This window comes from Moschus berezovskii, chromosome 2 (assembly GCF_049115385.1).
Source record: "Moschus berezovskii isolate FMDL1 chromosome 2, NW_MosBer_1.0, whole genome shotgun sequence".
Classification (NCBI taxonomy): Eukaryota; Metazoa; Chordata; class Mammalia; order Artiodactyla; family Moschidae; genus Moschus; species Moschus berezovskii.
Window position 1 is genome coordinate 6,821,210 of NC_142461.1, and position 13,170 is coordinate 6,834,379.

The 13,170-nt window shown below is 50.3% G+C and overlaps 1 protein-coding gene across 1 annotated transcript in view; it reads right to left on the reverse strand.

Moving 5' to 3' along the window:
- Window positions 1-1,099: 1,099 nt before the first annotated feature.
- TCEA3 (transcription elongation factor A3) overlaps window positions 1,100-13,170 on the reverse strand; it is a 51,896-nt gene continuing 39,825 nt past the window's right edge. Inside the window, exons 9-11 of the mRNA XM_088843467.1 lie at window positions 8,615-8,761; window positions 7,069-7,140; window positions 1,100-4,586 (exon numbers count right to left, since the gene is read on the reverse strand). Of these exons, the coding sequence (XP_088699593.1) occupies window positions 4,578-4,586; window positions 7,069-7,140; window positions 8,615-8,761 (228 nt within the window). The 3' untranslated portion in view covers window positions 1,100-4,577. The remainder of the gene's footprint in view (window positions 4,587-7,068; window positions 7,141-8,614; window positions 8,762-13,170) is intronic.

Genomic DNA, 13,170 nt, shown 5'->3' on the forward strand with positions numbered 1-13,170 from the left:
CTTGACCAGTGTGGCTGGAGCGCAGAGGGTCGGGGAGAGGCCAAGGCCAGCACTGCAGGACCTTGTAGGCTCTGCCACAAGCAGTGGGAAAACATGGAGGGCTGTAAAGGGGGTGATGGAGAGGGGAGCTGCAACGTGATCAGATTTGCAATTTCAAAAAGCCTATCCTGGTCGGTGCAGTGAAGAGCATGAATTGGAGGGGATCCCGAGTGGATACAGGAAGACTGGTTGGGAAGGTCCTGATGCCTGCTGACCGACAGTCTGAGGCCTATTCATGCTTTTCTGTGTCCTCTTGTGAACGGAGATGTGAACTGTATAGATGTGGGAACTGGAGACAATTTGTTCTGCTGTTTACTCTGACTCACCTCCTTTGTAAACAGTAAGGTCACTGAGAGTGGAGATTCAGTTTTGTGTTTTTTCCTTTGCTGTAAATCCCTGTGACGCCAGAAGCACAATGGATATTCAGATGGAGAAGTGAGTACTGAAGATCGCCCAGGCTGCCATCTTTAAATAGTCCCCAAGTAACATTTATTGACATTATTGTATTAATAGTGGTTGATACTCTGTTCTGCATTTTTTGTTGTTGTTTAATCCATTTTGGGGAGGGGTGATCTCAGTTCAGTTCAGTTCAGTCGCTCAGTCATGTCCGACTCTCCGGGACCCCATGAATCACAGCACACCAGGCCTCCCTGTCCATCACCAACTCCCGGAGTACACTCAAACTCATGTCCACAGAGTCGGTGATGCCATCCAGCCATCTCATTCTACGTCATCCCCTTCTCCTCCCGCCCCCAACCTTTCCCAGCATCAGAGTCTTTTCCAGTGAGTCAACTCGTCACATGAGGTGGCCAAAGTATTGCAGTTTCAGCTTTAGCATTAGTCCCTCCAATGAACATCCAGGATTGATCTCCTTTAGAATGGACTGGTTGGATCTCCTTGCAGTATAAGGGACTCTCAAGAGTCTTCTCCAACACCACAGTTCAAAAGCATCGATTCTTCGGCGATCAGCTTTCTTCACAGTCCAACTCTCACATCCATACATGACCACGGGAAAAACCATTGCCTTGACTAGACGGACCTTGGTTGGCAAAGTAATGTCTCTGCTTTTTAATATACTATCAAGGTTGGTCATAACTTTCCTTCCAAGGAGCAAGCGTCTTTTAATTTCATGGCTGCAGTCAGCATCCGCAGTGATTTTGGAGCCCAAAAATATAAAGTCTGACACTGTTTCCACTGTTTTTCCATCTATTTCCCATGAAGTGATGGGACCAGATGCCATGATCTTTGTTTTCTGAATGTTGAGCTTCAAGCCAACCTTTTCACTCCTCTTTCACTTTCATCAAGAGGCTTTTGAGTTCCTCTTCACTTTCTGCCATAAGGGTAGTGTCATCTGCATATCTGAGGTTATTGATACTTCTCCCAGCAATCTTGATTCCAGCTTGTGCTTCTTCCAGCCCAGCGTTCCTCATGATGTACTCTGCATATAAGTTAAATAAGCAAGGTGACAATATACAACCTTGACGTACACCTTTTCCTATTTGGAACCAGTCTGTTGTTCCAGTTCTAACTGTTGCTTCCTGACCTGCATACAGGTTTCTCAAGAGGCAGGTCAGGTGGTCTGGGATTCCCATCTCTTTCAGAATGTTCCACAATTTATTGTGATCCACACAGTCAAAGGCTTTGGCATAGTCAATGAAGCAGAAATAGGGGTGATCTACTGAGGCCTTATTTTCCCAACAGGAGCCTTGACCAGGTGATTTCTGTGTCCTTTTGACGTACTTCCGTCATCCATTGAGTATCCCCTTGCCTGCTGTTCTTTTAAATTCTGTATTAAAACAATTTGTGTATTTTTATTGTTGGCCGCACTGGGTCTTTGTTACTCTGCTCAGTCTTTCTCTAGTTGTGGTGAGTGGAGGCCGCTGTTGCGGCACGTGGGCTTTTCTTTACTTTAGTGAGTGGGGGCCGCTGTTGCGGCGCGTGGGCTTTTATTTTGGTGAGTGGGGGCCGCTGTTGCGGCGCGTGGGCTTTTCTTGCTTTATGTCGGCTGTGCTGGGTCTTCTTGCTGCGCAGGCTTCACTCTCGGAGAGCGGGCGCTCCTCTCTAGACGCAGTGTGCGGGGCTCTCCTTGCGGTGGCTTCTCTTGTTGCGCAGCCCCAGCTCCAGGGCTCCTGGGCTTCAGTAGCTGGGCACAGGAGCTCCATAGTTGTGGCACCCAGGCTTAGCTGCTCCGTGGCATGTGGAGCCTTCCCAACTCAGGGATCAAACCTAAGGGATCGAACCCATGTCTCTTGCACTGGCAGGCAGGTTCTTTACCACTGAGCCACCAGGGAAGCCCTCTGCTTTTGATTTCTAGACATTTGGAGGGAGGCTTAGATATTGCAGAGAAAAGTCTAGATGTCTCAACCATGACTACTCAGAGTGTGGTCTGTGGGTCAGCAGCATTGGAATCACCTGGGAGCTTATTGGAAATGAAAAAATGTCTCAGGCCCCACCCCAGACCTCCTGAATCAGAATATCTGCATTTTAACATGATGCTCAGGGGATTCCCACCCTTACTACAGTTGAAGAAGTACCTGGGTATCTTAAGCCACGCCCCTCTGCCTTCCTGCAGGTAATATTCACACCTCAGGCCTGTATCACATGCCATCATCCCATCTGGTGAGGAGTCTGCACCTGTGGGTTTCTTTCCCTGCCAGGCTGAGGGTTCTGGAAGGCAGAGGCAGAGGACCGTGTTTGGCCCTGCATCTCTCACAGCCTCGAGCACAGTGACAGGAAGCAGAAGACCAGAGTTTCAGTCTTGGATCTGATATTTATGAGCTCTGGGTTTTGTATCTTCTGTGAGTCAATTTTCCATCTTCCCAAAGGACCCATCCCACATCTGACTGCTGAAAAGCTGGAGATGGTGGCAGGTTTCTGTACACAGTTTATTTACAGGCTTCATCTATAGGAAGAGGTGGTTGGATATAAAGAGGAAAGTGATAACAAATTCCAGAGTAGATGATGCCAGGGCACATAAGAAACGTGGGCTGAAGTTACCCCAAAAAAGCTGCCCTAAGAGTAAGCCCCAAGGCAGATGGAAATGCTATGAAGCAGGCACCAGGACCACTCCCATTTTTAATGAGTAAATAAATGACTCAGAGAGGTTAAGGGACTTGCCCAAGCTCCCAGGAGTTCACAAGCTCCTGCGTGCTCAGTCGTTAAGTCCTGTCCTACTTTTTGCGACCCCAGGGACTATGGCCCGCCAGGCTCCTCTGTCCATGGGATTCTCCAGGCAAGAATACTGGAGTGGACTGCCATTTCCTTCTCCAGAGGATCTTCCTGACCCCAGGGATCGAACCCGCGTCTCCTGCATTTGCAGGTGGATTCTTTACCACCCGGGAAGCCTCATTTTGTTTCATAAGCTCTTGCAAGTTAGCTGTTTCAGGAAACAAGTGTCCAGGAGGCTCAGCCTAGGGCTGCTGGAAGGCTAGGGACAGTCAGAGACTGAGACTCAGGACAGATGCACCAGACCTGCTCTCAGGGCTTTTTCAGAAGGTTCCATCTTTGCCTAAAGTTTCCTATTGGCTTAAAAAGCAAGCCAGCTTCATCGTGGGAGAAGCACAATAGGGGCCTTGTGCCCTGCAGACTTCCTCTGTAGCTCAGGCCACAACAGAGCTGTGAGGAACGCATTGCCTGGGCCTGGACAGGTTCCAAGGCTCGGGATCTCCCAGGGGCCACCAAACTCAGGCACCACTCCTTCACTCAGAAGCCCTGAGCTCAAGATGATGTGTGGCCTGCCTAGAGGGACCAGGTCTGGAGTCCTGGAGCCCTGCCCCCAGATCAGCTAGGAACAGGGAAGAAGCGAGAGTCTGAGAAGAGATGAGGGGCAGGGAAGAGATCCTCCTACATGGAGTGGAAGTCATGCCTGCAGTAGCCAAATCTGATGCCGTGTGCCGACTGTTTCGCATGTGGGACTCACAGTTGAGTGGGTAAGATCTGAGTCAGTCTGGTATTTTTCAACTCAGAAAAGGCTGAGAGATTCAGATGTGAGGGAAGGGACTCAAAGCAAAGGTCTGCCAGATACTATCAAAGATACTGCACCTTAGCTCTGGGGCTCTGAAGTCTTGAGTTTCTGCAAGAGGTCTGTCCACATGGACTTAGAATCACACCCAATTAGCACCCCCCGCCATTAGTCAATGCCTTTCAATGTGCTGCTGCTGTACTGTGCTTAGTTGTGTCCGACACTTTGCGACCCCATAGACTGAAGCGCACCAGGCTCCTCTATCCTTGGAATTTTCCAGGCAAGAATGGAGTGGGTTGCCATTTCCTCCTCCAGCGGATCTTCCTGACCCAGGGATCGAACCCGTGTCTCATCGAAAGGAGGATTCTTTATCTACTGAGCCACCTGGGAAGCCCATCCCTGTTGATAAATGATTATTAATTTGCAAAAGAATTCGCCCTGTGATCCCTAATGCCCCATTCAGAGTTCAGCCTTTCTCTTCATTTTGATTTTTATTTTTCTCCAGTTTACGAAGGGCTTGGCGCTTTCTCCTTGTTCTTCCTCACCTTGTTCACTGAAATCCTGGTTGGTGGTTCTGTCAGCAGAACTACAAAACCAAGAAGGCAACAGTGTTTTAGAACTTTCTTTGCACACTCAAAGAGGGTAAGGGCACGTGGAGGGGATGTGAAAGGGAAGGTGGGGTCTGGAGCCACGCAGGATTGTGCTCATTCACCAGTCGTGTCCGACTCTTTGTGACCCTGTAGACTGTGGCCCACCAGGCTCCTCTGTCCATGGGGTTTCTCAGGCAAAAATACTGGAGTGGGTTGCCATTTCTTCCTCAGGGGATTTTCCCAGCCCAGAGATCGAACCTGCGTCTCCTGCGCTGGCAGGCAGATTCTTTACCACTGAGCCACCTGGGAAGCCTGGAGCCACACAAAGCAGTCCAGATCCCCGCTACAAATCACTCATCTGTAAAATGGGATCATAATGCCGATCCATGCAGAAAAAGATAATCAAGCAATGAGTGGAAATTTGATGCTGGACATGTGGCGGGCTCTCCATTTATGGTCAGAAACATCACCATGATTATTACTCAGAGCTTGGTTAGACAGTAGGCCTCCCACATGGCAGCGGATGCTACCTGGAAATTTGTCCGAAGCCACACAGCTGCCACCTCTAGTGGGACCTGCCTCTCCCACTTCCAAATGCCAGTTTCTCTCTGGGAATCAGGGAGGAGGAGCTGGGTTTGGAGCATGTAGAATGTCTTTTGCCCAAAAGTAACACTCATAAAAGCTACCGTTTATTGAGCACTTACTCTGGGCTAAGCAGTATTAACATATATCAACTCATTTCCTCCTCATAGTTACCCTGTGAGATAAGCACCATTATAATACTTGCATTTTCGTGGGGAAAGCAGCAGTTCAGACAAGTTAAATGACTTGTAAGCTCCCATAATACTACCAGGTAACAACTGAGACTAATAAGAATGGTGGTTTCTACGTACCAGGCACATACGTGCTCAGGACTTTTTTGTGTGGTTGTACAGGTTGTTCACTCCACAAGACAGCCTCCCCACAGGGGCAGCTTGGGGCTGAAACCCCATCCCTGCTGTTTCCCAAGTGCGAGGCTACATCTATCTGGAGGAAGAACACCCTTCCCTAACCTGACAAAGATACCTATTTGAGCTGTCAGAGGCTCTGTTTATTTTTTACATGTATTACCTTCTCTAATCCTCAAAATAGCTCTGTGGGCTATATTCCTACCCTTATTTTATAGATGAGGAAATCCAGGCCTAGAGAGTTCAGGGCACTTGGCAAAGTCACTTTGTGAGTGATAAAGCTAGGATTTGAGCCTGATACCCAAGCCCACTTGAAACCAGTAGGCCATTATCCTGGCTTCACCTCTTAAGTGCTCAACAGGCGAATGAAAGAAGAAAATACATAATTATCTGATTTTTACCCTGAAAAACAGGGCAGTTCTTATGAGGCCCCAGGGCCATCAAGGCCCTTCATAAAGTCATAGAAAGGTCAATCGATCAGGAATTTGGAGCACTGTCTTTCCGTGCTCCAAACTCCGAGACTTTACGCTCGTTAACCATTTCAGTAGCTCAATTTCCTCATCTGAAAGTGAGAGGAATATTATGAAGGAACATTTCTCATAGTTGTTGCAAAGCATGTGTGCGTATGTAATAGTCTTCATAATCATCCCGGGAGAAAAGCGTTAGCATCACCCTTTAGCTCAGGGAGGCGGGTGACATGCTCAGGGTCACACAGCAAGTAGGGCAGAGTGGAGACGGGAAACCAGGGCTCCTGACTCCCAGTCTCACGCTCAGTCCTCGCTAAGTACCTTACAACTTTTGAAGCACCCTGCCGGCTGCCTGGTGACCCAGACATCACACAGCACACATGCAAATCAGATGGCACTGGAAGGGGACATTAATCATGTGACCACACTCAGGGGGTTCAGAAGACGAGGCAGGAAGGAGCACTCCAAGAGCAGCCTTTGCTTCGCTCCCACGCCTGAAAACAAAACTGCCGCTTTTGCGGGAGCTGGGGCTGCCTGGGTTACAGCCTGGGATAACAAGGCTTTTCCAGAGCTGCCTTAGGAGGGGAGGACGACCTGGGTGCACTTGAGAGCAGTGCCCGTTTGTCAGGGCTCAGTCGTCCCCACCTCCCTGGCTGTGACAGGCTCAGAGGAAATAGCATCTGGGGAAGCACTTTGCAGAGAGGTGTGGTCCAAGTGCAGAGGGCTATTGTTTTTCCTACCCCTCCCCACCCCCCACCCTGGGGATCTCAGGAGGCTGATTCCATCTGTGTTCAAATGACAGACTTGCCCATCCTGTGATGAAACACCGGCTGCTGTCCCCACCCCAGCTGGGTGCTTTCCAAAACAAAAACATGCACGCACACGTGTCCTCTGGCCGTGCCTTCCCAGCAGTGCACCACCGTCTCCAGCTCTGCAGACCGGCTCTGTGCAGGCTGGCAAACCCGCCCCCGCTGGCCCCCATTTGGGGCTGTGGGCCTACTACTCCTTAAGTGGGGCAGCACCTGAGGATGACAGGGGAGGAAGAACGATACAGCCGTACAGACCTTCCAGCGATTGCCACACTCGTTGCATAAGACAAAGGTCGTCATGGGCTCATCAGCGCTGCGTGTCTGCACCTGAGAGAAGAGAGCGGGACCACTCGTGAAGTCACCCCCGCTGCTCTCGGACCTGCCATGGCTCCCACTGTAGAAGTAGGTCAAATCGCAGAGGCTGGCACCGTTATTCCCACTCCACTCTGGCAGTGCCCTCGTCACTGAGCACTCCATTGTGTGTGCATATGTTTTCCTGTCTCCTCGCAGGCCCATTGGCTCCCTTCCGGTATCTCACTGGCTCAGCCTGACCTCTGCACTCTTCTTGTTGATCCTTCTGAACTGACTGATCTCTCTTCTCTTGCTTCAAGACTCATCTCCTACAGGAAAAATGAACACATCCTATTGGGTGTACCTCTCTGATCAGAACTGAGTGAGCTGGAAGCACTCTTAGGGATCATTCCGTTTCTTCTTCATTTTACAGGTGGAAGAACGGAAGCCCAGAGAGGAAAGAGGATTTGAAGGTCATGGGGGATATTTGGTGTTGTTTTCTGGTTTCTAATCCCCTTAACTAGATCGTTCAGGTGCAGAAACCAGGTCTGCCCCAGCAAATCCCGGGCATTTCTGGATTTAACAACTGCTGTTCTGATTTTCTGCAGCCCACCCTGGATGGCCATGACATGTAGCAAGTTGTGGCTTTGCAGACTCTCAGCTGTGAATGGTGTCAGCTGGTGTCTGTGGGGTGGGAGGGAGTCCCCTGGCTAATGAGTGTGCCCAGCTGCGGGCCAGGAGGACACAGCACAGCACGGCCTTGTCACTGTGAGCAATGACACCCCAGGAGACAGAACTCTGCAGAGAGCAGGAACCTGCACACACACCTTTGGATTCCTGCATGGGAATTCTCCCAGGGACTCCTGGAAGGCAGGGCTGACTACTCTATTTCTGCTGCAGCCACACGTCCCCAGGGGCAAGGTGCTTGCCTGACAAGCAGATACAGGAATGAATAGAGTTCTAGAATAACAGAGCACTAATCCAAATCCAAGAATATTGATGCCTCAAGGGCATAACATGTATAACCCAGAAACAGGAGGCCAGGCCAGGGCAGTGGTCTTCACCCTCAGGACTCAGGGCTCAGTCCCTTAGGCTCTGCCACCAAGTTGGCTGGACTGGAGACAGAAAGGTCTGGATCTGGGCTTATTATTCTCTCTGCCACTAACCGTCTTTGCCGCTTTAGACAAAGCCTGTCCCCTCTGGACCTCAGTATCCCTGTGTGTGAAGTGAGGAAGCAGAGTTTTTATTGCCAAGTTCTCTTCCAACCACCTCTGACTCTGCAGAAGTTCTATGCCCTCTGTAGGTCTGGTCCTTCTTATGCTGGCTGCAGGACAGATCTGGTCACACCTCACACAGATCTGGGTGCTTCTCTGTGCATCATTTCTAGAAGCCGCAGATGTATCATGCTGGTGAACCAAGACGTGCCCCTCTCCGCAGCCTAGAGTTGTAGCCCCTTCTCCCTGCTGGCTTGTCCCTCAGCTCTTCCTGGTCCCCCACCCCCATGCCATACCTGGTTATAGGTGCAGTTCTTCTTCTTGCATTTGCTGCACTGGAAGAGGTCGGTGGTGGTGCCACCTGTCTTGGCCATCTGGTGCTCACGGATGGCCTCTTGGGTCATGGCATTCCTCAGTTCCCTCAGCTCATCACTGGCCATTTCCTGGAGAAAAAGGAGTCTGCCCTTCAGGGCTAGGGAGCCCCCACGAGCCCTACCCCACACCTGGGTTTCAGGGAGCTTGAACAGAGGAAGGGGGACATTCTGGACTGGAGGGAAGCCTGACCCTGTCCCGGCTGGGGCAAGGCTTTACCAGAGGAGTCCCCGTTCTGCCTCTGGGTGGCAGGTCAAACCCCGGGGCTCTGACCAGGCCAAATACAGTAGGGCAAGTACAGGAGAGCACACGACCGACAGCATCCGCGCAGAGTCAACAATCTCGTGTGCATTTCCTCTGCTCTGGCGCTCACGGCGCCTGCCAAGGACCTCGGGAACCTGCCTGAACCTTCCTGCTGAAGCTTATTTGACACTGACCCCGTGATCTGTGATGTTCCCCTTTTCCTTCTGGGCTGGACTTGACCCACTGCCTGTCTGAGCTGTGATCACTGTTCAGCCTGGCCATCCTGCCTGGTGGGAACCTTGGCCTCAACTCTCTACAACTTACTGCGGCTACCCCACCCAAGAGGGACCTGAGGCTCCTGAGGTTCACACCACTGACTGCTCACCTGTGACTGCATCATGGAACATCTTTTTCTATAAGTTCCTATAGAATAGAGCCTCCCATCTCCTGTCAGCTCCCTGTAGGCACCCAGTCTCTGCATTATCCAGGCCCTCCCCTTTTGTTTTGCCTATCTCCCTAGATATCTGACTTGCCTTGACCTTCTTCCAGAAGAGAGGGGGATACTCAATCTGGAGAGAGCTCTAGTTAGCCTCGGTTTATGGGGAGGAAGATGGCTGAAGCTAATTTTTTTTTTTTTTTTTGCTTCGGCACATAGCATGCAGAATCTTAGTTCCCTGCCCAGGGATGGAACCCATGCTCCCTGAAATGGAAGAATGGAGTCCTAACCACTGGACTGCCAGGGAATTCCCTGAACCTAATGTTAAAAGAGAATCTGGGGAGTACCTTGGTGGTCCAGTGGTTAGGACTTGGTGCTTTCACTGCTGTGGACAAGGTTCAGTCCTTGGTCGGAGAGCTGAGATCCTACACACCTTGTGGCATTTACCAAATTAAAAAAAAGAGGATCTGGTACTGGCTAAACATTTTAATTACTACCATTTAGCCTGACCCCTTAAACCGTGGAGACCATAGTTGGCCCAAAGATCAAACAATTTTTGTGTGCTGATTTCTGCATTATAACCAATTGTGTTTCCTGATAAAATGCAGATTCCTATGAATCCAAAACTCTAAGGGCAGGCCCAGGAATATGCATTTTTACTGGTGCCCCCAAGTTATCCTGTGTACACAAATGCTTAACTCCTACTGCGTAACCAATGGCAGGGGTATATACAAAACAAGTCATCATGCTCAGCTGTATCCGACTCTTTTGAGACCCCACAGACCATAGTCTGCCAGGCTCCTCTGTCCATAGGATTTCCAAGGTGAGAAAACTGGAATGGGTTGCATTCCCTTCTCCAGAGGATCTTTCCAACCCAGGGATGGAACCCACGGTTCCTGCAGCTCCTGCACTGCAGGTGGATTCTTTACTGCTGAGCCACTGGGAAAGCCCACAAGTCAACCCCAGGCTATATAAGCAAAAAGCAGCTGACTTTAATGTTGGGAGACTTTCCAGAGCATAATATATTTGTTCTTTCAAAGTGTATTGGATATCAATCTCTTGAATGCCTTTCATAGCACTAACTGTGCTGGTAAACTGGCTTTGGCCACAGCGGGTGGCTGATTTGTAGCATCTACCAATTTCCATGGTGTAAATAATCCCACCACAGCCTTTCAAGCTACTAATATGATGTAACTGAACGCAGAGTTGGGAATAGCTACACACAATGATCTCTCTGGAGCTGGTAGGCAAGGACAGTCTACCACTGCCTCTGAGCCTTATGGACTAAGATATGATTTGGTTCCCATCTCCAGGTAATGATATCTAGTCGAAGAGCCAAGCATTCACCTGAGATTGCAAGACAGTGTTGTTGTTCCGTCGCTCAGTGGTGTCTGACTCTGCGACCCCATGGACTGAAGAACACCAGGCTTCCCTGTCCTTCACTATTTCTGGAGTTGGCTCAGACTTATCCATTGAGTCGGTGATGCCATCCAACCATGTCATCCTCTGTCACCCGCTTCTCCTCCTGCCCTCAAGCTTTCCCAGCATCAGGGTCTTTGGAACTAAAGCAAAGGTCTGCAAAGTGCAGGGAAAGCCTGACTAGTGGCTAACTGCCTGGGGGCAGGGAGGCTCATTAAAGAAACTGACACCTTCACCAGACTTGAAAGATAAGCACAACTTCCTAAGGGGCAGGGCACATTCCAGAGGAAGAGAATAATAGATGTGAGAGATCAGAGGACAAGACTAACATGTTTGGGGAAGGGTATCTGGGGTGGGTTCAAGGTGAGGAATGTGGGAGACCAGGCTAGGGTCAGACTGTTCAAGCTAAGAAACACAACAGGAAATCAACTATACTTCAATTAAAAAAGAGAGCGAGAGAGAGGACGGAAAAAAAAAATCTGCCCACTCACCAATCCATTTACCTATCTTTGCCTGCCTTATTTAGGAAGCACATCAAAGACACACGGAGTCAGTGTAGTAAAATAAAAAATAAGGTTGAAAATGAGGAAAGTAAGCGATGACACTGGATCTTCACATCATGTACAAGGTGAATCTGAAACATATTTGTTGAGCACTTAAGACAAAGCAGACACTGGCCTTGATGCTGGGAACAGACAAAACCCTTCTCCTTGCAGGCTTTCAACGTATTCACTCAACAGTTCTAATGGATATCTCAGAATCCACCCCATTCTCTGAATCACCTGCGTGTGAGAGGAAAAGCCAGAAGGAGGAAGCATGAGGCCTCAAGTGGACCAGGAAAGAGACACAGAAAGGGAGTCAGGGAGACCCAGGAGGCCGAGAGGGATGGCCAGTCACACCTACTGCATCCGCTCCGCCAGGCTCTGTCTGATGGGAGCCCCTGTCTCCTGAGCCCCAGCATAGCAGGCAGCCCAACCCCAAGCTCTTATTTTTCTTATTGGAGCAAAAATGGTCCTGTTGAGTTCAGTTGCTCAGTCGTGTCCGACTCTTTGCAACACCAGGGACTGCAGCACGCCAGACCTCCCTGTCCATCACCAACTCCCGGAGTTCACTCAAACTCATGTCCATCAAGTTGGTGATGCCATCCAACCATGTCCTCCTCTGTCGTCCTCTCCTCCTGCCCTCAATCTTTCCCAGCATCAGGGTCTTTTCAAATGAGTCAGTTCTTCGCATCAGGTGGCCAAATTGTTGGAGTTTCAGCTTCAGCATCAGTCCTTCCAATGAACACCCAGGACTGATCTCCTTTAGGATGGACTGGTTGGATCTCCTTGCAGTCCAAGGGACTCTCAAGAGTCTTCTCCAACACCACAGTTCAGAAGCATCAGTTCCTCGGTGCTCAGCTTTCTTTGTAGTCCAAGCTGTTATTTTTCTTATTGGAGCAAAAGTGGTTCTGTATTTCATTCTTATTAGTTTGGCTGTGCTAGGTCTTCATTGTTACGAGGCTTTTCTCTGGTTGTGGTGAGTGAGGGCTACTCTCCCGTTGCGGTGCCTGGGCTTCTCATTGCAGTGGCTTCTCTTGTCGCAGACCGTGGGCCCTAGGGCACAGGCCCAATAGTTGTGGCCCACGGGCTTGGCTGCTCCTCAGCATGGGGGAGCTTCCCGGATTAGGGATCAAACCCATGACTTCTGCATTGCTGGCGGAATCTTTACTGCTGAGCCACCAGCGAAGCCCCAATCCTATATTTCTTATAGAAATTTCCTGCCTAAGACTTCCCTGGTGGCTCAGACGGTAAAGCGTTTGCCTACAATGCAGGAGACCCGGATTCGATCCCTGGGTCGGGAAGATCCCCTGGAGAAGGAAATGGCAATCCACTCCAGTACTCTTGCCTGGAGAATCCCCTGGACAGTGAAGCCTGGTTGGCCACAGTCCATCGGGTCACAAAGAGTCGGACACGACTGAGCAACTTCATTCATTTTTCCTGCCTAGAGTAGAAGCTGACCCCAAGAAGGCGGCCCCCTGGACCTCTGATGCCTGAGTGCTGGCGGGGGCCCTTCAGCGGCTGCCACTGGCAATCCCTGGGGAGGCCTGGTGTGGTCCTGGCTTGCTGTCCTTGGCCTGGTCAGCCTCTTCTTGGCCCTGTTGATCACCTGATTCTCTTGCCCTGTTCTAGTGAATAGTCCTTGGATGGGGCCAGAGTTGGCTGGTTACTTTGCTGAGACTTCTGGGGCCTTTGTCCTAATTCAGGCCCCCAGCTCTGTTCCAGCCTCCGGCTTCTGGGAACTTGCCAGGTTGGCTCACACTCATGTCTACATCTTGCTATTGGTTCTCCAGCGCCTGGTTTCCCAATGTCTCTTCAACCGCCCATAAGACACTCTGATGAT